Below are 20,184 nucleotides of genomic sequence, written 5' to 3' on the forward strand. Positions count from 1 at the left end.
GCTGCGCGCCTGCTGAGGGCGGGGCACGCTGTCACTCAGATCTCACTCAATCCAGCCCCGCGAACGCCCTCTGCTTGATTCACCGAGGAGAAAACTGGGGCCCAGAGAGGGGAGGCCACTTGTCCAAGGATACTCGGCCTCTGAATAGAGACCCTGGTCTGCGCCATGGCCGAGCTGCCCCTGCGCGGAATTTCCCGCCTCCGCCCTGGCCGCACTTCCGGCCTTCTCCCACACCCCCACCTCGCCCCGCCCCCGTCCCCTTTGTCTCGCCGCCACCCACGCTCCCCGGAGTGGAGGGACCTGCGTAGTTGCGGGAGGAGGGAGAGAGCCTTCGATTTCCCCGCTACCGTCCTCCCTAGCCAGGGTGCCCGCCCACCTAGTCTGCGCAAGCCGGGTTTTCCTCCACCCTCCAGCAAATCATTTCACCTTTCAGAGTCTCAATTTCTCCATCTGTAAGATGGGACTAACATGAATCACCCTACAGTGAGTAGTCTTGGAAGGATGAAGGAGCCTGAAGTAGGTGTTCAGAGGCTTTTAGCTGAATTTGAATTGCCAAGGACAGGAGGACTTGCTGCCCACCCCGCCTCGACGTTTCTCAGCAGAGAAATAGACTCCTCCCCTTTGGTTTCCCAGAAGGGGAAAAATAAGTCTTTAATTGCCAAAAGGTGATAAAATCCTCCACGTGTACTGTAAAACCACCTACTAAAAGTGGTAGCAACTAACGTTAATATGCTTATTTAGGGGCAGTGTTTTTATGGTAAAGCCTGCAGTTAAAGTAACCAGTAACATTACCTTGTTTTCAGATTTCATCTAATTTCCATTTCCAGTCACTTATAAGCAAGTTCATGTGAATGTATTATATCCCGTTTATCAGATAAGAAAACAGATACTGGTGCTAGGTCACTCGTTTGTTAGTAATGAAGCTAACTCCTGAAACTTCAGGCTTCACTTTTACTTTCTATTCCTCTGACTTACGTGGTGAGCCACAAGTCACTGTGATCGTTAAAAGAAAAAAATTTTTTTTAAAAAATCTGGATGACACACATACAAAACAAAACAAAAACCTATCGGACTGACGTCTTCAGCCAGCATCCCAGGGAAGCAGAAAATTGAGAGTGCCCAACCAACTTTCAGTACCACGGACAGCACCAAGGAGCGCACCAAGGAACCAGCGTCTTTAGCCCTGAAAATTGCTGATTTACCACAAAAGCATTTCGCTTCACAGTTTACAAACTCTATTCTACACTCATCGTTTCATTTTATTTTCCCTGCAGCCGTTCAAGGTATACATCGTTGGCCTCATGATACACATGAAGACACCAAGCTTTGGGTAGGTTCACAAGACATAAGCAGTAGCAGGAACGTGGCTGTGATCTAAAAAGCACTCCCACCCACCACCCCCCACCACCCCCGGGGTGGGGAGGGGACAGGGCGAGAGTGGATGAGAGCAGGATCAGGGCATGAGTGAGGAGGCCGTAGCAGGTGAGAGGTAATGATGCCTGAACCACTGGAATGGAGAGTAGGGGCCAGATTTGATAATTATTTAGGGGTAAAGTCAACAGGTCTTGGTCATGTGGTGAATGCGAGTGTGAGAGGATTCTACTGCCTCTCTGAGGGCTTGCCTTGGGGAGCCAAATGGATGGAGAATCTGATGAACCCTGGGGAAAGAAGGGGCTTGTGAAACAGCTCCACTGAGACCTCTGAGTCCAAAACTGAGCTCTGAAGTAGCCAAGGCTGGAGACAGGGCAGGGAACTGGTGTTGGAAGTCATGAGAGGTGTGGTGGGACACCAGGGGAAAGTATAGACCAAATAGGGTGAGACAAGTTACCCTAGGCCCACTCCGAGGAACACCAACATTAAGGGGAAAGGAGGCTGCAAAGAATGAGAGAGAGTAGTATGAGAAAACCCAGAAGAAACCCAGGAGAGTGTGATGTCTCAGAAGCCAAGGGGAGAGAACATTCTAGAAGGACGTCAGGGTCAACTGCATCAGGAAGACAAGATACAGCCTGAGAGATATCCTCTGGACTTGAAAAAAAGAAAATGGAAATTTGATGAAAGCACAGTCAGTGGAGTGGTGGGGGTGGAAGCCAGACTGGGGAGGTGGGGCAGGAACTGATGAATTAATGGAACCAAGGAAGTGGAGAGGACAAGTAGATGATTCTCCGAAGTTTGGGTTTAGAGCAAGAAAGGAGATTTGATAGTCTCTCCAGGGCACTGGAGGTATTTAAGTCCTGATTGGGGCGGGGGGGGGGGGGTGGAGAGCAGTAAAGAGGGAAAGGGAGATGCCAAGAAAGGAGATCATAATGGCTGGGTCCAGATGCTCAGTGTGGAAGGATAGGATGGGATCCAGCACCCTGGGGCGGCTCACAGACCCTGAAATGAAGCTTGAGAAAATGTGGTTTATTTGGCAAGTGCAGGGACACCAGCAGGTGAGTGGGAAGGTGACCCAGGCAGAGAAGGCATCCAATGAGAGGTGGTTATCAAGCCAGCTACCACGGTGGGTGATTGAGGCTTAATCCTGCAGGAAGTCTTGAGAAATGGGGTAAATGCACATCTAGAATTCCTCTGGTAAAGAGCAAGGGAGCTTGTGTATTTATATCCCAGTATCTGGCAGACATTGGGGAAGAGCCGGCCCACGGGCTGTGTGTTAATTCCCAGGCACTTCTAGCCCACAGTGCAGGTAGACAAAGTGGTTTCCACAGACTGATACAGTTCTTTGACAAAGAGGCAGAAAAACATCTACTTCTGCTTTGTTGATTACGCTAGAGCTTTTTTTTTTTTTTTTTTTTTTTAACACTAGAGCATTTTACTGTGTGGATCACAATAAACTGTGGAAAATTCTTAAAGAGATGGAAATACCAGACCACCTTACCTGCCTCCTGAGAAACCTGTATGCAGGTCAAGAAGCAACTGTTAGAACCAGACATAGAACAATGGACTGGTTTCAAATTGGGAAAGGAGTACATCAAGATTGTATATTGTCACCCTGCTTATTTAACTTATATGCAGAGTACATCATGTGAACTGCTGGGCTGGATGAATCACAAGCTGGAATCAAGATTGCCAGGAGAAATATCAATAATCTCAGATGCCGTTCTAATGGCAGAAAGTGAAGAGGAACTAAAGAGGCTCTTGAGGAGGGTGAAAAAGTAGAGTGAAAAAGCTGGCTTAAAACTCAACATTCAAAAAACTACGATCATGATATCTGGCCCCATCACTTCATGGCAAATAGATGGGGAAACAATGGAAACAGTGGCAGATTTTATTTTCTTGGGTTACAAAATCACCGAGGAAAGTGACTGCAGCCATGAAATTAAAAGATGCTTGCTTCTTTGAAGGAAAGCTATGAAAAAACTAGATAGTGTATTAAAAAACAGAGACATAACTTTGCTGACAAAGGTCCATATAGTCAAAGCTATTATTTTTCCAATAGTCATGTATGGATGTGAGAGTTGGACCATAAAGAAGGCTGAATGCCAAAGAACTGATGCTTTCAAATTGTGGTACTGGGGAAGACTCTTCAGAGTCCCTTGGACTGCAAGGAGATCAAACCAGTCAATCCTAAAGGAAATCAATCCTGAATATTCATTGGAAGGACTAATGCAGAAGCTGAAGCTCCAATACTTTGGCCACCTGATGCAAAGAACCAGCTTACTGGAAAAGAGTCTGATGCTGGGAAAGCATCAGAAGGCAAAAGAAGGGGGCAACAGAGGATGAGATGGTTAGATAGCATCAACAATTCAGTGCACATAAATTTGAGCAAACTCTGGGAGATAGTGAAGGTCAGGGAAGCCTAGCAAGCTGAAGTCCATGGGGTTGCAAAGAGTCAGACACAATTTAGTGACTGAACAATCACCTGGCTGTTGGGAGTCTGACTGGTGGGCACAGAGATAGTAAAATCACCAGAGGAGATGTGGACAGAGCTCTGGCCATGTCTGCTACATGGGCACAGTCAGGGCCTCTTTCCATCTGTGCCCTTTGTCACTCTCCAACAACACTTGTTCCATGAGGACTTGTTGATAAATACATGTTTAAAAATGAAAATTTCCAGACAACAGAACAAAACACTTGCCAAGGTAGAGTGGAAGGTCAAAAAGGACATAGACGTAAGCAGTGTAGATTTGGATCCTGACTTTGCCAGTTACTAGCTGTGTGGCCTTGACTGAGAGCTCTCTAGGCCTCAGCTTCATCATGTGTAATTCTTGCTTCTCAGAGCTCTGAGGAGGATGAAGGCAGGAAAAGTTCCTCAAGCACCAAGCATAGTGTAACACTCCTGGTGGGTGCCAGGGTACAGCAAGCCCAGCACTCTGTACCCTTATTGACCACAGCACCTCTGTTTCCCTTGGGGACCCACCTCCTCACTGCAGTCCATGCAGTGGAGTGGGATGGGCCCCACTGCCATCTTTAGGGGTAGGCAGTGACCTCATCCTGGCCAATCAGTGTGTGGTGATTAGTTCCATGGATGGAGGCAGAGCAGAGGATCATAGCCAGGGCAACCAGTCTCCCACGTCCCTGGAGCTTTAGGGGTTGCTAAATAGGTGGTGTGTCTGCCTGGAGCTACTGAGGGTCGTCTCTGTCCCCACGTGGAGAGTCTGCCTGGGCCCGGATTGTGGCTTGTCTTGGGGTTCAGGTTCATCCTGTGACAACCAACATGGTCACCCACACCCATGTGAGTGTGTGTGTATGTGAATCTTGGGTTGGTCTGCCTCTGGGAAGCCACACACACTCGTGCACACCAGAAGATAAACAAGTGCCTGCAGTTCTTTGGCTGGCGCCCAGGCCGGGGGTAGAATAAACAATCCCAGTGACTTTCTGAAAAGCAAGCGTGTGTGGCAACAGGCGCCATGGAGACAAGCAGACTGTACCAGAGCACGGGCAGCAGCCACCCCCCTGATACCACCCCTGTGCACACACACACGCACATACACAAGCACCTCCCATGTTCAGATCATGTTTGTATCCACTCCATCACGCACAGTCCTGCTTCCACACCCAGGCACACCACCCTTGGGATCTGCCCCCATTTCAGTTTTGCTAGAGGCTAAAGGCTTTTGGAGAAGGAAATGGCAACCCACTCCAGTATTCTTGCCTGGAAAATCCCATGGACAGAGGAGCCTGTTAGGCTACCGTCCATGGGATTGCAAAGAGTTGGACACGACTGAGCGACTTCACTTTCAAAGGCTTTTGAGAAGGTCTGAGATTTCTAATACAATAGCACCCACGGTTCCTCACCCGCTTCTGGACACTGGTCCTGGTGTAGACCAAATTTTAGCAAATCATAGCCTCTAGGGAAGTGTGTGTGTGCTGGGGGTTGGGGGGAGATGGAAACAGAGAGATGGAAGAGGAGAGAGGTGGGGGAGGGGGACAGGATCACACGGCAGGCAATACTATATAAACCCAACTTCCTAGAAAGTTCTTCTCTTTGCTTCAGAGATGCACACTCAACAGACATGCACCTGCTCCTTCAAGGAACACTCACCTAGCCACCCTCCTCCAGGCTTGTATTGGACACAACACTGGGTACAAACATTCACATATGTATGGGTCCTCATATATGCAGGGGAGTTAACCCAGAATCCTACAGGTGATGATGGTGGTGGCATACAATTTACTGACTGCCTAAGTGTTTTACAGTCATCATCTCCTTATATTTAAGCCTTAAGAAAAACCATCTGAGATTGATATTATTGCTATTCCCATCTCATAGCTGAGGAAACAGAAGTTCAGAGAGGTTAGGTAACTTGCCAGGGTTACAAAGTTAGAAAGTGACAAAGTTAGGAGCCAAAATCCTGCCCACACTATGAGACTGTCTTAATTCAGGCAGATAGACATGCAACACGCACGTGTGCACAGGTGTGTGTGTGCATGCGCACACACACACACACACACAAACCCTGCCTCCTTAGTTAGTGCAGGGAACTGATGTGCATGAGGTCATCTTCCTCTTCCTCTCTCTGACCTCCTCATGTGCATCACTCCCAACCCCTTACAGCACTGCCCTGATATTCATGAGCGCCCCTGGCCCAGACACCTATGAGCACAGCTTGCTGCCCACAAAGGCCCCCGCCCCCCAGCAGCTGTAGGCCCCGGCCCCACTGGGGGCGGCCCCGGGATTAGGCTGGGTGACTCAGGCTGAATCATGGCCCAGCTGCTCCTTGGCAGCCCTCTCCCCCACTCTGCCCAGAGAGCCTATTTTGAAGGCAGAGATGGGCCTTGGGTGGAAGATAGGAAGCATGGGCACTTGAGAAGGAGGAGTCAGGCACAAGAAGGCCTCTGTGCCCACTTCTACGCCTCAGTGGTCTGCAGGCGCTCAGGCAGCCCCCGCCCATACCCCTCATTCTCCCAGAGAGAGGACCCATTTGCCTGGACATGAGCATGGGTCTCCCTCTCTGATTCCAGGACCCACTTTGGCTCCCTTGTCCCACTTTTTGGCTTTAATAACAACGGTAACAATATTTACTATTCTAATGGATTACTCATGTGTTACAGTATTCTACAGTTTTCAAAGCACTTTCTCATCAGTAGTGCATTTAATTCTCTTATTAGTTCTAGAGTGGACTAATAGCATCCTTAGGAGTGGAAATTAGTATCCTTAGTTTTGAGCTAAGGAGACTGAAGCTCAGAGAGGTTATGTGAACTCTCTAAGGTCACACAGTGGGTAAAATGACAGAGCCAGGAACCAAACTTTAGGCTTCTTGGTCCAACCTGTGAAAAGTAAGCATTAAGGCTGGAGTTGAGCTGCAGCTGGGCGTGGCGAGGGGGCATGAGTATCTGGGGCATTGCAGGCCATGGTGGGGCCATGGCTGGGGCATCAGAAGTAGCATAGGGGTGTGGCAAGATAGGGGGTATGCGGAGTGTATGGAGGGGCATGCCTGGTGGCTTGGTGTGTAAGGATCATGACAAGATTATTCTCTTTACCCTTCTGCAATTAATAGATTATGGAATCATTTATGCTTTAAAATCTTCTTTTCCACGTTTCAGGCCAATATCCTAAGCTTAACAGGTTCATCACCAACTCAGTGAACACAAGTTTGCGCAAACTCTGGAAGATAGTGAAGGACAGGGAAGCCTGGTGTGCTGCAGTTCATGGGGTCGCAAAGAGTCAGACACGACTGAGCAACTGAACAATGACAAGTGCAGAGCCATAGAGTTTCTGCTGAGAAGACTTGACCTATAGGACCTTTGCTTTCCAAAGCCTTAGTTTGCTCATCTCAAAGGATGGGTCTGGGCCTCCAGTGCAGTAGGGTGTTGGGAGGCATGCATGCAGTCATGTGCATCATGCCCTTTAGAAGCCATGAAGGACTTCACAAAGGCTGATGTTTTTCACATTTTGTTTTATCTTTTAAAAATGTCTGTGAGTGCTGGGCAGAGGGGTGGGTGGGCTTCTGGGAACCTGTGGGCGGTGCTGAGAGGGGGAGTGGGTGACAGCTCTTCCTTCCCCCAGCCTGGTCTCAGCCTGGCCTTCCCCCACCCTCAGCCCAGAGCCTGTTTCTAGGCAACAGGATGGATGCAGGGATGGTTCGGAGGGGAGAGAGCTATAAATAGGGAAGGGAGAAAACAAAAATAAAGTTCCAGAGAAAGCAGTGGAGCTGTATTACTAGAGGTGGGGGCGGGGAGATGGGGAGGGAAATGGGTGAAGGGTGGGGCACAGGGAAACAGCCGCTGTCCCTTCATCAGGGGAGACGGTAGTCTCAGGTTAGCCAGCTGGCAGTGGTCCGCAGAGTGCTGACACAGGTGAGGAGGGGGTCTTCGTGTGCATAGCGGAGCCAGATGGGGGTGACAAGGAGAAGTCAATTATGGCTGGAGGAATAGGGGAAGCTCAGCGGCAGGAAGGATTTCAACAGGCAGAGTGCCAGGCAGATGTCCAGGTGAAGGAGAGGAGCCGGCAAAGGACTGGAAGGTGTGGGTCAGGCAGGGTGGGGCCGGACTCGCAGATCTCGAAGGCCTGGCTGAGCTCATTCTCGCTGACCTCACACCCCATGTCCATGCAAACACAGGTGGGCTCTTCCTGTGCTGCAATGCTCGCCCTCCCCAGATTTCCCAGGCACCTCCTTTTCATTCAGGTTTTAGCCTCTCAGACACCTGAGCTGATCCACCCAATTGAATGTTGGTCACTACCCTTACTGTGTCACAGTCTATCACATGGCTCTGCTTTATGTTGTTCATAAAACTCCAAATTGTCTCTATCCGTGTATTCACTGATCCATGGACATGAGTTCTTCTGGGGCAGTGACCTCAGGGCTGTTCCCTGTAGCCCCTTACTTCTAGGACCAGAGCAGGTGAGTATCACACACTGTTGAATGACTAAAGGCACCCAACACGTGGACAACCTCCTTTTTCACATGTGAGCAGAAATATACCTGCATCTATATGTAAGTGTTCATACACGGCTCAACCCCACCACACACACACTCACTTGCAGCCTCCCTGAAACTGCACAAGCATCTGTTATCTCCACTCTGCTGCTTCACATTTTCCTGTTGGTGGTGGTTTTTGTTTGTCTCCCCTCAGAGCAAGTCCTTTTTGGAAAATTCCAAAGAAACAGGGCTTCGGAGTCAGGCTTGGGGCTGAATGTGGCTTTTGCCACTTCCCAGTGATGTGACCTAGGGCGGGTAACTTTGCCTCTCTGGCCTTCATTCTCTCAACTGTAAATTAGGGCAAATAACAAGGAATCCTTGAGGATGGTTTCAAGTGAAATGAATGGAGGCAAGGGCTGGATGCCTGGGAAATGCTGGGCACTGGGGAAATGGCTCTGTCCCTGTCATGAGGGAGGCACCCAGGAGCTAGCTGTGTGTTCCCACACAAGCACTCACAGTCAGGACTTGGGTCTGACACGGGGCTGGCATCTTCTGCTGACACTTCTGGGCTTGTGCCTGGAATGCATTTAAAGTGACCCCTGCAGATGAGAACATTGGTCTCTGAGCAGAAAATCGAGCTCAGTAAACCAGGTGCGTGGCTTGGCACCCAGGAAGGAGGAATAAAGCTCTTCACAAGCAGATGGTGAACCTGGTTTTGGCATCTAAAAATGGGGATCAGGTGCTGGTAGCTGGCGAGGAGGTGACAAACTCAAATTCCTCAGAGGCAAAGCAGTTCATGAAAATGAGTGAAGTGGATGGGAGGAACACAACAGGGAGGGAAAGGGACTGTCGCCAACTGGAATCAAATGAGAAATATTTAAACCTTGTGCTAGCAAATTAAACATCTCTACAGGCCAAATTCAACCTAAGGACCACGAGTCTGCAGTCCCTGCAGACTATGGGTTGCAAATAATGTCTTAATTCAGACAAAGATGATCTGGACATCCTAGTACCCGCATGTTGAGTCAGGGAATTAGAGACCCCCCACGGCCCCACCCCCCACGGCCCACCCCCGTTTGTTCTCCCTACACACACGTCTGCCAGCAGCCTCGTACTTCTGGAAGTAAAGGCTCCTTCACTGCAGGCCAAAGTGACTCAAGTGACCCTGGTGACCCCCAGCGCTCACGGCCTTCTGCACCCTACCGCCCCCAACAACTCAGGGAAGGAGCGGGCGCTAAAAACTTGGGGGTTGAATAAATAGAGCAAGCTTCTTCTAGCCCCTAGGTCTGCAAGGGCGAAGCAAGGTTTGAGTCGGAAATGAGGTCGAACTTGGCAGGGAAAGGATGGTGTCTTGATCAGGCGAGGTTTAGGGGCTATCGTGGCAAGGCGGTGCCGGGCTTCCGCTTGGGCAGGGGTGGTGGTCTGCGTCTGAGCCAGGTTAAGCTACTGCTGCGACGAAAGAGAGCAAGAGCGCCGCATCGGCGGGGGCGGGGCCTACCCCTGGCTGGGGCGGGGCCTCGACGCGGGCGCGGTGTGTTCTATACCAATCAGAGCAGTGCCTTCGCCCTGATGGGGGCGGGGCCTCTGTGCAGCACCGCGGCTTCTCCGACCCTACTTCCCAGCACTGAAGCGGTGTTGGGGGCCCTCTAGTGCAGATACCTAGAGAAGGAAATGGCAACCCACTCCAGTATTCTTGCCTGGAGAATCCCAGGGACAGAGGAGCCTGGTGGGCAGCCGTCTATGGGGTCGCACAGAAGCGGACACCACTGAAGCGACTTAGCAGCAGCAGCAATGCAGATACCGATCTGCTCAAGGTTCCGGGCCAGCTTTCCAGATTTCTGCAGACCCTAGCTCCCCTCAGCCGAGGTCGCAGACTTTTCGAGGCTTTTTTTCTGGGAAGGGTGGAGCACTGGTTGCCCGAACTCTGCCTTTTTTGGGGGGGACAACTGTCCATTTCCTTTTCCCCGGGATGAGTTTTTCTGCAGCGGGCCGGTATGCGCAGGGTTATGTGCATGTCAGTGTTCTTGGGGGTGGGGGGAAGTTTAGGGTCAGCAGCTTCTTCCAGTGATCATGCTGCTGTTTTCCCAGAGCTTCGCGGTGCGCGTGCAACACTGAGTACGCGCCCGGTTCTGCACTTGTCGGCCAGAGTGCTGCGCGCGTCAGTGCAGGTGCGCGCCTGTCCGGTGCGTACACTCGGGTTGGAGCGCAAGGACCAGCATAAGTGCACACAAGTCCGCGCGCGCGTAGCCATCGATGCTCCTGCGCTGCCTGTGACTTGAGGTGTGAACCTGTGGGCCCTGCGCCTCGGCTGCACTGGGCTTCCTTCCGCCCAGCACGCCCAGTAGGTGCTTTATAGTCCAGTGGGTGGCGCCCGAGGCCGCCTCCCTGCCAGCAGCATGTCCCAGCCTGGGGGCGAGGGGTGGGGGGGGGGGGGGTGGTACCGCGTCCATCCAGGTCGTTCATGGGGGAGGGTAGGAGCTGAGGCCCGAGGTGGTCAGTCTTACACCTGGGCAGAGTGTGCCGGGCCCCAAAGAGTGGAGTGAGGCAGGCTGTAACCTGGAAGTCTGTAGGCCGCTCCCATCCAGCGCCCAGCCCAGCCCTGCCCTGCCCTGCCCGTGCGGCGCCTGCTACAGACAGATTGGCTTTATTCATGGACACGCGGGGAGGGGGGCGGCCGGACCCGCCCTCCCGGAACACGCTCACACGAGGGTTGGGGACCTCCATGCTACAATCACGACACACGACGCCCGCGCTCGGACCGGGTCGGCTGGGGGAGGGGTCATGGCACAGCCTGGCTCCTGGTTTTGGTTTAAAAGAAAAAAAAAGGTTCTTGGGGTCGATGTGGGAGTGCTCTGGAGGACTTTGGCGGGGGTGCCCGGAGGCCCTTCAGAGAGCCTCTATCGGGGGGTGGAAGGGAGCCGTCGCTTTCCTGTTCGTTTAAAAACACATAGAACACGCTACAACCGCGCAGACACCAGACGGGATGGGGCGCGGAAGGGGCAACATACGTGCTGCGAGGCTCCCAGCCTTGGCCGCAGCCCCAGCCCTGTCCACGCCCCAGGGTTGGACGCGGGCGGGAAGGACAGACAGATAGACTCAAACACGGGCTCCGAGGGGGGGCCTCGGAGCGAAGGAAGATCTCGTGTTTTGAGGGGAAGGGGTAGAAGGACAGCCCTGGCTCTGGGGGGCGGGGCAGGGTACCGGGAAGGGATTGTGCTGCTGGTGGGGGGCCGTCCTGGGCCCTTACGCCTCTGGCTCATACTCCTGATACTCCTCCTGCATCAGAGGGATGGGGGTAGAGTGGAGAAGAGCAAAAGAGGAAGGGGTTGGAGACCAAGTGGCCAGGCCGCGACCCGAGACCCTTCGCCCACCAAGAGGAATGCTGAACGCCCCTCCCTCTGGGCAGGGGAGAGACCTAGAATTTGGGGATGGCTGGGATGTTCCTGGGCAGGAGTGCCTGAGACCCAGCGACAGGCTCCATCTGTCCTCCCTCCCTGCTGCCATCTCTGGGGTCTGGGGTCTGGGAGCCTGAAAACTCAATGGCCCAAACTTATCCTGCCAGAACCTCCCACCCCAGCTGGGGATGCCCAAAGCCCCATCCCTCACCTGGGGCTGTTCCTCATAACTCTCCCCTTCAGGCTCCATCAGGGGCTCAATCAGCGGCTCCTCAGCAGCTTCCTGGGCCACTTCCTCTGGCTGCACGAAGAGAAGAGACAGGGCCTGTGAGGCCAGCTGGGCATGCCCCCCAGATTCCTACCCTGAGAAGATGTTGGCTGATCGGGGGAAGGCTGGGCTTTGTTGGCAGTGCAACCAGAATTTTCAATTGTTTATTTGGAGTGCCTTGGAAAAGGGATGGAGCAGTGAAATCCCTCCAATGAAGGCTTTAAGCTGGGGGTGTCCAGGGATTGTGGGTACACATACCCCTCTCCCAGCAGCTGACAGCCTCCTATGCTTCCCTTGATGGGACTGGGTGGGATGGGGAGATAGCACACGTAATCATCCATTTGTCCCTCTTTGTGTCAGCTCTGTAGGTGGGGGTGCTTACGAGGACCCTGAGATAACCCTGGAGGCTCCTCTGGGCTGGAGGGAGATGGAGGCTCAGGGACAGAGCTGAGCAGAGGCTCTGAGCCATTCCCCTGCCACTTTCCACCCATCCCTCCCCCAGGGCCCTGTGTGGCCTGGTTTCTTCAGCTGTTGCTATTTTAAGATAAGCTGGAAGCAACAGCTCATGGTGTTGCTTGGATGTGTGAGCTAAGACTCTCCCCTCCCCACAGCATCTGCTGCCCAGACCTGTGCAGGCCAGCATACATGCAAATAGGGGGCTGCCAGACACATGGCCAGTCCCCTGTGAGCGAGCACATATGTGTGCACAAACACGAGACTGAGCTGACTGCACACATGGGCGCACACAGTAACCTGAGGTTCATGCTCTGTAGGCAAGGGGCCCCACCATGTCCCCCACTTGCACATGTAACCACTGTCCCTCCCTACTGGGCAGAGGTAAGAATCTTGGGACCCATGAGGGCTGGCACCTCGGCGCTCTAGTTACTCCAGCTCCATCCAGGCAGCTTCAACTCCTTCACATTACCTGTCTAGGTGGGCCCTGTGACCACATGAGTTTACACTCCTGGCTGAGCTCACTTCCCCTAGTTACAAGGGAGTCCACCACAGCCCGGGAAGTGGGGAAATGTTAGCTTGCCCAAAGTCACCCAGCTATGACCAGAACCCAGGAAAGAAACAGAATGCAAAGAATCCCAGCTCTGCACATCATTTGGAAACAAATATCCAACAGCAGGAGAATGGATGTGTGCACTGTGGTCCTATCACACAGAGGGTACTGCACGTCTAGGATGGGGAAACCCAGCGCACACCAAGGCGTGGTTGACTCCCCTTCTTACTGGTGAGTGAAAGAACCCGGGTACAAAAGAACATGTGCTTTAGGATAACGTTTACATGAAGCTGAAAGACACTCAGATAATCTGTGGTGATAGAAGCAATTAACTGTGGAGGGGGACAGGACAAAGGTGAGGAGAGTCAGGTGCCTGGGATGTAAATGAGACCCTGGAATAAGCGCCCCCTTCAATTTTGTGACCCAGGCACTTCCCTTCCCTCACCCTAGTCTTAGCCCTGGGAGCAGGGGTGGGAGGGAGTGTAAAGGGGGTTTCTAACGAGCTATGTCTTGTGTTTTGTGTTTTGATCTGGGTGCTTGGTTACCTGGGGAGAGTTGAGTTTGTGAAAATTCCATGGATCCGCGTGTTTTCTGCATGAATGTTTTCTGCATAATGTACTTCAGTAAGGAGTTCACTTAAAAACCACTCCAGCCTTGCTATTCACTACCTTTTGGCATCAGGTAAGTTGTTTCACCTCTAATCTCAGCTGCCTCGGATGGGAAGTGGGATGGTATCTTTGCTTTGTAGGCGTATGGGGAGGCTTCCACGATACTATCTATATGTTGGCAGGCTGAGAGGTAGAGACAGAAACTCACACGCTTAGCTTGCATGAGTTCTCCACGGGCCCAGTGGCCCCAAAGGCCTGGCTTTGGATTGTAAGTCTATGATCTTGAGTTCTCTTGAGAGAAGAGGTTTGAAATGTCAACAAGTGATGGTAAGAGGAAGGCAGCCTGAGAAAAAGGGTTGTGTGCAAAGGCCCCCTCACCAAGCCTCAAGCTGACAGCTCTGCCTTCTCTGCACCCTAGCTCTCAGTACTGGGCCTGGTCCCATGTTGGCATCAAGGGACTACAATGACATGAACCTGAGCTTAGCACCTCCCAACTACCTTCTCAGGGGGGCAGGCTGGATTTGGGATCTTGAGTAAGTCACTTCTCCTCTCTGAGTCTCAGTTCTTTTACCTCTAAGGTGTGCTAATTGTGATGCCTTTTTTATAGGGACATTGTGAAGATTCATTGAGTGACTCCATGTACAATCTTTAGAACAGCACCTGCCCACACAAGAGATCAATGAATGGGAGTGATCACTGGAAACAAGGATAAGAAATGGGAAGTCACACAGCTGGTAAAATGCAGAGACAGGACTTGAACCAGAACTTCTGAGCTGAGGGGAGGAACCAACTGAGCAGAATGTCTAGAGTGGAGGGTGCTGTGTTGTCTCCTCCCCCAGCCCAGTGGATGGATCCGCTCATGCCGAGATCACACGGAAGGAGGCCCCGCCCCCATGGAGGCAGATTCGGCATTTGTACGTGGAAAACATGGGGCACCGCACAGGAGGCATGTCTGTGCAGATGGTGTATAGGTCCACAGAGTGTAACGTCCTAGCACACCTATGACACAAGCCCCTGGGGGCACACACAGGCTGATCATGTGATCGCGGGGCCATCATCTCTTACTGAGCATTCACTATATGCCATCCAGGCTCTTTACGTCAGTGGTTCTCAAGGTGTGATCCCTGGACCTGCAGCATCAACATCACCCAGATACCTTTTAGAAATGCACATTCTAGCCCTACCTCAGACCTACTGAATCAGAAATTCTAGGAATAGGACCAACAGTCTGTATTTCAACCTGGCCTCCTGGTGATCTGATGCACACTTAGGTTTTTGAACACCTCTAAGCTACATTGTCTCTAATCTACACAAAAGTCCTCCTGTGTTCATCTCCTGCCTTAGAGGCAAAGAATCAGGCTCAGAGACTTGATGGGACCTGCCCAGGGCCAGACAGTCAAGAAGCAATGGAGCTGAGACTCAGATCCAGCTCTGTGGGGCTCCAGAGCTCACAGCTCTGACCCTGAAGCATGTCCTAAGGAAGGTATCTGACTTCGTGCACACATGGGTTGCTGCCACCACTTGCCTGGGGTAACATGTCTGCACAAATGTGTGAGACACAGTTCACCCCTCCCCATGGCCCACTTCTGCTCATGTCTGCCTCGGGGCCTTTGCATGTGCTGTTCCTCCTACCTGAAATAGACTTCCCGCATGGTGTGCCTCATCACTTGGGTGTCAGTTCTAATGCCACCTTTTCAAAGAAGCCCTCCCAACTAAAGTAGCCCCCTCACCCCTTGACTCTCTATCCCATTGCTCTTGTTTTCTTCATAGCACATATTCCTGTCTGAAATCATCTTGTGTACTGCTTAGCTGTTTACTGTAACTTCTCCCACTACAGAGTCAGAGTCAGTGAATAGTTACCACCTATTCACTGTGGTAACCCCTAGAACAATCCCTCCCTGGCAGAATACTTGTTGATTGAAAAGACATGAGCGAACAATCAGCGACATATGTGGATGAGGCCAAAAGCAGCCCAGATCACACTCACGAGCAGGATACACGTATCCAATCCAGATCTGGGTCACAGTCACGGGGAGCGCCATGCCCGCACACAGCTACATGCAGACTCATGCCGAACTGTGTCTAGCTGGGCCCTGCAGAATGTTAGGCAAGGTGGCTTGTGCCCCAGGCTGGCTGGGGGAGCAGGGAGCCTGGTGGCAGATTTATGGGGGTACCTGGTGTGTGTGTGTGTGTGTGTGTGTGTGTGTGTGTTGGAAGGATAACGCACCTTCAGATCAGTAGGGAACTCCTCCTTCTTCACCAGGCCTGTGGCTGCTGCAATGTTCCCAGCCCCAGAGAACACGGCTCCTCCCAGGTGTGATGCCTGCTCCTTGGTTTTCTCAGCCACTGCGTCAGGGAGATGGTTGGGGGCAAAGGTCAAGCAGACATAGATGCCTTCCTCCTCTGTAGTGTCCCAGGGCCTGACTTCCCACAGAGTACTACACCCCCCAGAAAGCTTTGGGGGTACCCTCTTCCACCGCTCTCTCCCCCCACTCTCTGGATGTCAGCCAGACCCCGGGCCAGGGTGAGGGAACAAGGCTGGGCAGAGTTGGGCTAGTACCTGAGGCCACTCCTTGTACCACCCCCTCTCGGGTTTTGCTTCCTGTAGAGACAAAACGGAGCACACTTAAGGGCCGAGGGAACAGCCGCCAGCAAGCACAGTGGTTAGAGAGTGGGCAGAGGGACCCAGGCAGCATGGGCATCCTGGTCTTTCCCTGCCTTCTTGGGCCCCCAGATCCCACAGATGCCCCCTTCCATGCCTGCGTCATCTGGACATCCAGTTCTCCCCATTGTCTGTCCCCGCCCTGCCGACCCCCTCCCCTGACCTCGCGTGCCCTGGCCCCCCCACCCTCCTCTGGATGTTGCCCATGATCCAGCACTGGGAAAGCACTCTGCCTGCCGGTTCATTTAATCCTCTGCCCTGGATGGGAGCAGGTGGGGGTGGGGGTGGACCTGGGGGTGGGGCGAAAAGATTCTGTCTTTGGAAAGGTGCCCCTGGTGCACAACTGCCCACATCCTGCCCCAGTACACTCACATCCCCACATCCCCACATCCCCACATCCCCTGCTCCATTTCTTAAGACTCTCTTTCAAATAGGGTGCAAATCTCTTCTTCTGGCCAAAGTGGGGAGTGTCTTAGATGCAGGATGGGTCTAAGGATGACGTGAAGATTATGACTGACAGCCACGGCATTGGCTGGGTCTTCCCAGGAGGGTAGCAACTGGGAAAGGCGAGAGAGCCTGTCCTGAGGTGGGGGTGGGAACACTTGGGAGAGTGGGATGTCTCTAATCCTGAGGATCTCGCAACCCAGACAATAGCTAATAGAGTCAGAAACAGGAGTGTGGGCCAGCTGAGGCTGGCAGGAGGAGGGTGCAGATGGATGGGCTTCTCAGGGCTAAGGCCAGCCACATCCAGAGACCGGTGGATGGGGAAGGGGGATTGTGCAAGCACTTCTATTTATTCCTCGCACAAACTCTTGTTGGCACCTTCTCTGATTCAAGGCCCAGGCTGATGGCTCACTGTTAGATGAGGGACAGAGAAGAGGAAAGTTGGTGCCCTGGACTTCAAAGTAGTGGGGAAAGGAAGTTTGGGCCTCCTGGGGGTGCAGGATGGGGGAGGGGGCTTTTCCCAGGTCTTGACAAATGGGGAGCAGTGGATACACAGAAACGGGACTGAGGAGGGTGTTCTAGGGACAGGGAACCATGTAGGCGAGACCTAGAGAGGTGTGATTTTAGGGTCTGCATGGAGCACGTTGACATGGTCTGTGTGCTCAGAGTGATGGAGACTAGGATGGAACCACGAGGCAGGTTAAATGCTAGGCTACAGGGAGCTGAAGCTTTGACGAGTAGGAGCCGGGGACCATCAGGAGTTCTTGCTCAGGGGAAGGAGCAGGAGGTGCCAACCTAGGGGAAAAGGAGGTGGTTGTTGAGTCTGTTAGCAGGGAGACAGTGTCAGGGATGTCAGGGGTCCACAGGAGTGAAAGGGCTGAGGGAGGAGGAGGCCAGAGCTAGGGTCCAGAAGGTGTGGGCTCAAGCCTTCTCCCAGTCTCCATCACCTCTGCCCTAGCTCTAACCACCCTCATCTCATGGCTATGTTACCTCCCAGCGGGCCTCCCTGTAATTTGTTCTGTCCCCAGAGTGCTAGGGGACTTCTCTATACTGAAGCCAGATCATGTCGGTCCCTGGCTCACAGTCTGCCATGGCAGTCATACTAATGCTTTGCCTGCAAGGGCCCCTCATGAACTGGCTGTTTCTGATCTCATTTCTTACCCTTGCTTCCTGCCCTCTGCTCTCAAACCCAGTATCTTTCACCTCATCCCAGGGCTCTTTGCACCTGTCTTTTCTGCACCTCCCTCGCTAACCCTCCTTATTCTCTGGGCTCAGCTCAAATGCTACCCTCTTTGATTACCAAAGTGGCTCCCCGCCCCAGCCACTGGATGTCAAAGCCCGACACTAGAATACTTGACCTCACCATCAGCAGAGCCGGCACCTACCAGCACAGAGTAGGTGATCAATAAGTATTTTTCAAATTACCACCATTCCAAATCTGCCACAGCCCTGGGCAGGTTAGCCAACCCTCTGCAGTCTGCATAGAAGATAAGTCTATCACACAAAAGTAAGCCCTGAATCGGCAGACTGAATGCAGAGTTTCTTGCCTCCCTTTATGCAAATGACCCTGAAGGCTCCCTCTTTTTCTTTTCCCCCACTTAGGGTGAGATATTTTAACCACTTGGCCTTTCTCCTGATGACAGCTGGCAGTTGCAAGGACGGTAGACCCCGAGGAGAGGTGCCAATGGTGGAACCACTGGGAGGAGAGATTCAGAGGTGGAGAGCAGTGCTGGGAGGGAGCCCCAACAATACAGGAAGGAGAGTGGTAAGGGGAGGGGGGCACTTTGGAATCCATAAAACTTGGCTCAAACTTCAGCTTCAGGTCTTGTCAGCTGTGACCTTGAGCAAGAGAATTAAAGCTCTGGGAAGCCGGGGTTTCCCTGGTCTGTGGATGGGCAGGGAGCATTAAATGAGGTAATAGATGTTGCAGATGTATTTCACACTGTACTTGGCAGACAGTAAGGGTTCAACACCAGGTAGCTATTAATAATGGGAAGAAGCAGCTGAAGAAGGCTATCTCCTTTGACTCCTGCCTTGCTTCTCTGGACTTTCAGCTGAACTCCACCCTCATCAACCCTTCCTCCATTCCTCCCTACCGTCGGTGTCATCACTGACCCAGGTTTCCATCAGCTGGCTATGTCCTCAGTGACCCCTGCTAACCCGGGCCCATCTGCTGACTCATATTCTCCGGCCCAGACCCCCCACTTCCTCGCTCTAAGGACCTCGGCTCTGTCCCCTCGGAGGACACCCAAACCTCGCAGCCCCGGAAGCCCCGCCCCTCGCCCACCGACGTAGAGGACACCCTCCTTGGTCTTCTCCGCGGCCTCGGTGACCCCCTGCTTGGTTTTCTCCGCGGCGGCCACGACGCCCTCCTTGGCCATGGAAAGGCCCTTCATGAACACGTCCATCCTGGCGGCCTGGGGAGGACGAACACACGGGCACCGGCGCGCTCGCCCGCATCCTCAACCCAGCCCTTGTGCAGAGACCGCAGGTGTCCCATCCCCTCCCCCTGAGACCGAAGGCGCCCTTTGGGCCCGGAACCTCCTCCCACCTTACCCCCTTCCCCAGCGCCCGGCCACAGGGCCGCGGCGAGTCCTAGCGTCCTTGAAACCCGTGGACGCAGGAGGGGCCCCCCGCCTCGGTTATCCGGGGCCCTGCAACCTGCAGCCCCGCGGAAGCGGAGTGCTGGGCACGGCGCGAAGCCCGGGGGCCTGCCTGCACACACGCGACAGACACACGGCCATGCAAACAAACATACTCCTTGGACACGCTCACGTGCACACACAGGACCCTCAGACATTCTGACGCGCACGGACACGCGGACACACCACGGGGCACACGGGCGCGGGCGCACGTCCACACGGCCATCCAGGCAGTTGCAGACACCAAGTAAGAGAGATCCATACCCCGGATCGCACACGGACAGCACCCCCGGCGTCCTGTTTACGTTCTCCAGCCCCTTCCCCATCCCACCCCGTCCCCTCTCCACTCCATTCCCAGACCTTCCCCCTTTTCCTCAGCCCGGGGCGCCCGGAGCGCGGCCGCCTCACCTAGATGCGGGGCCCGGGTTGGGGATGGAGTGGCGGCTGCGGCAGAGGCTGCGGCAGGCGGACGCACGGGCTCGGCTGGGCTAGGCCGGGGTGGGCTCGGGAGGATCGGGCCGTGGCCAGGCGTTCAGGCTGGTCTGCAGCAGACGAGGCGCGAGCCCCGAGCCGAGGTGAAGTAGGGCCCGGGCCTGGAGTGCTTCGCCAGCCGCCGCTCGCTCCTAGCGCCCTGCTGTCTCGCGCGCTCCTGCTCGGGCTGGGGCGCTGCGGCAGCTCTGAGCTCAGCGCCCCCCCTGGCGGCCGCGCCACCCCCTCGGCCTGACTGACAGGAGGCGGGGAGGGGGACATCTCCGCGGAGCCCGCTAGCCTCACGGGGCGGGCCCGGAACACGCCGCTGGGGACCCCGGAGCGTCATCGGACTTAAGTCCTGTCCCCCAGGAACCTAGTCTGGTGGGAGACA

The 20,184-nt window shown here is 53.7% G+C and overlaps 2 protein-coding genes across 6 annotated transcripts in view; one reads left to right on the forward strand and one right to left on the reverse strand.

The window, feature by feature from the left end:
- The window catches only part of CDHR2 (cadherin related family member 2), a 61,434-nt gene extending 54,425 nt beyond the window's left edge, over window positions 1–7,009 (forward strand). For 2 of the 3 annotated variants that reach the window (XM_061150978.1, XM_061150981.1), the window contains 2 exons: window positions 1,275–1,330; window positions 2,801–3,038. In XM_061150978.1, coding sequence (XP_061006961.1) covers window positions 1,275–1,330; window positions 2,801–3,023 — 279 coding nt within the window. In that variant the 3' untranslated portion in view covers window positions 3,024–3,038. Of the gene's footprint in view, window positions 1–1,274; window positions 1,331–2,800; window positions 3,039–6,981 lie in introns of those variants that run through there. The other variant, XM_061150980.1, reaches the window with a different exon arrangement.
- Window positions 7,010–10,746: 3,737 nt separating this feature from the next.
- Window positions 10,747–19,969, reverse strand: SNCB (synuclein beta). Of its 3 annotated transcripts, XM_061150985.1 has the most exons (6): window positions 19,731–19,969; window positions 18,968–19,097; window positions 16,135–16,176; window positions 15,802–15,920; window positions 11,904–11,993; window positions 10,747–11,573 (listed from the first exon to the last, which is right to left on the reverse strand). In XM_061150985.1, the coding sequence occupies exons 2-6, from the start codon at window positions 19,086–19,088 to the stop codon at window positions 11,541–11,543; spliced, it is 405 nt and encodes a 134-aa protein (XP_061006968.1). In that variant the 5' UTR covers window positions 19,089–19,097; window positions 19,731–19,969; the 3' UTR covers window positions 10,747–11,540. The 3 variants fall into 3 exon arrangements, with proteins under 3 accessions (XP_061006968.1, XP_061006965.1, XP_061006966.1); XM_061150982.1 differs by having other exon boundaries at window positions 10,747–11,993; XM_061150983.1 differs by lacking the exon at window positions 19,731–19,969 and having other exon boundaries at window positions 10,747–11,993; window positions 18,968–19,237.
- Window positions 19,970–20,184: the final 215 nt, after the last annotated feature.

The sequence above is a fragment of the Dama dama genome, chromosome 9, assembly GCF_033118175.1.
Source record: "Dama dama isolate Ldn47 chromosome 9, ASM3311817v1, whole genome shotgun sequence".
Lineage (NCBI taxonomy): Eukaryota > Metazoa > Chordata > Mammalia > Artiodactyla > Cervidae > Dama > Dama dama.

Excerpts from the sequence above, each read along its gene's own strand:
- SNCB (XM_061150982.1), bottom strand. The coding sequence starts at position 19,088 with ATGGACGTGTTCATGAAGGGCCTTTCCATGGCCAAGGAGGGCGTCGTG. Across the intron at positions 16,177-18,967 it reads GGAGGGTGTCCTCTACGTCG|GAAGCAAAACCCGAGAGGGG; the intron begins GTGGGCGAGGGG and ends TTGTCTCTACAG. Across the intron at positions 15,921-16,134 it reads GGTACAAGGAGTGGCCTCAG|TGGCTGAGAAAACCAAGGAG; the intron begins GTACTAGCCCAA and ends TCCCTGACGCAG.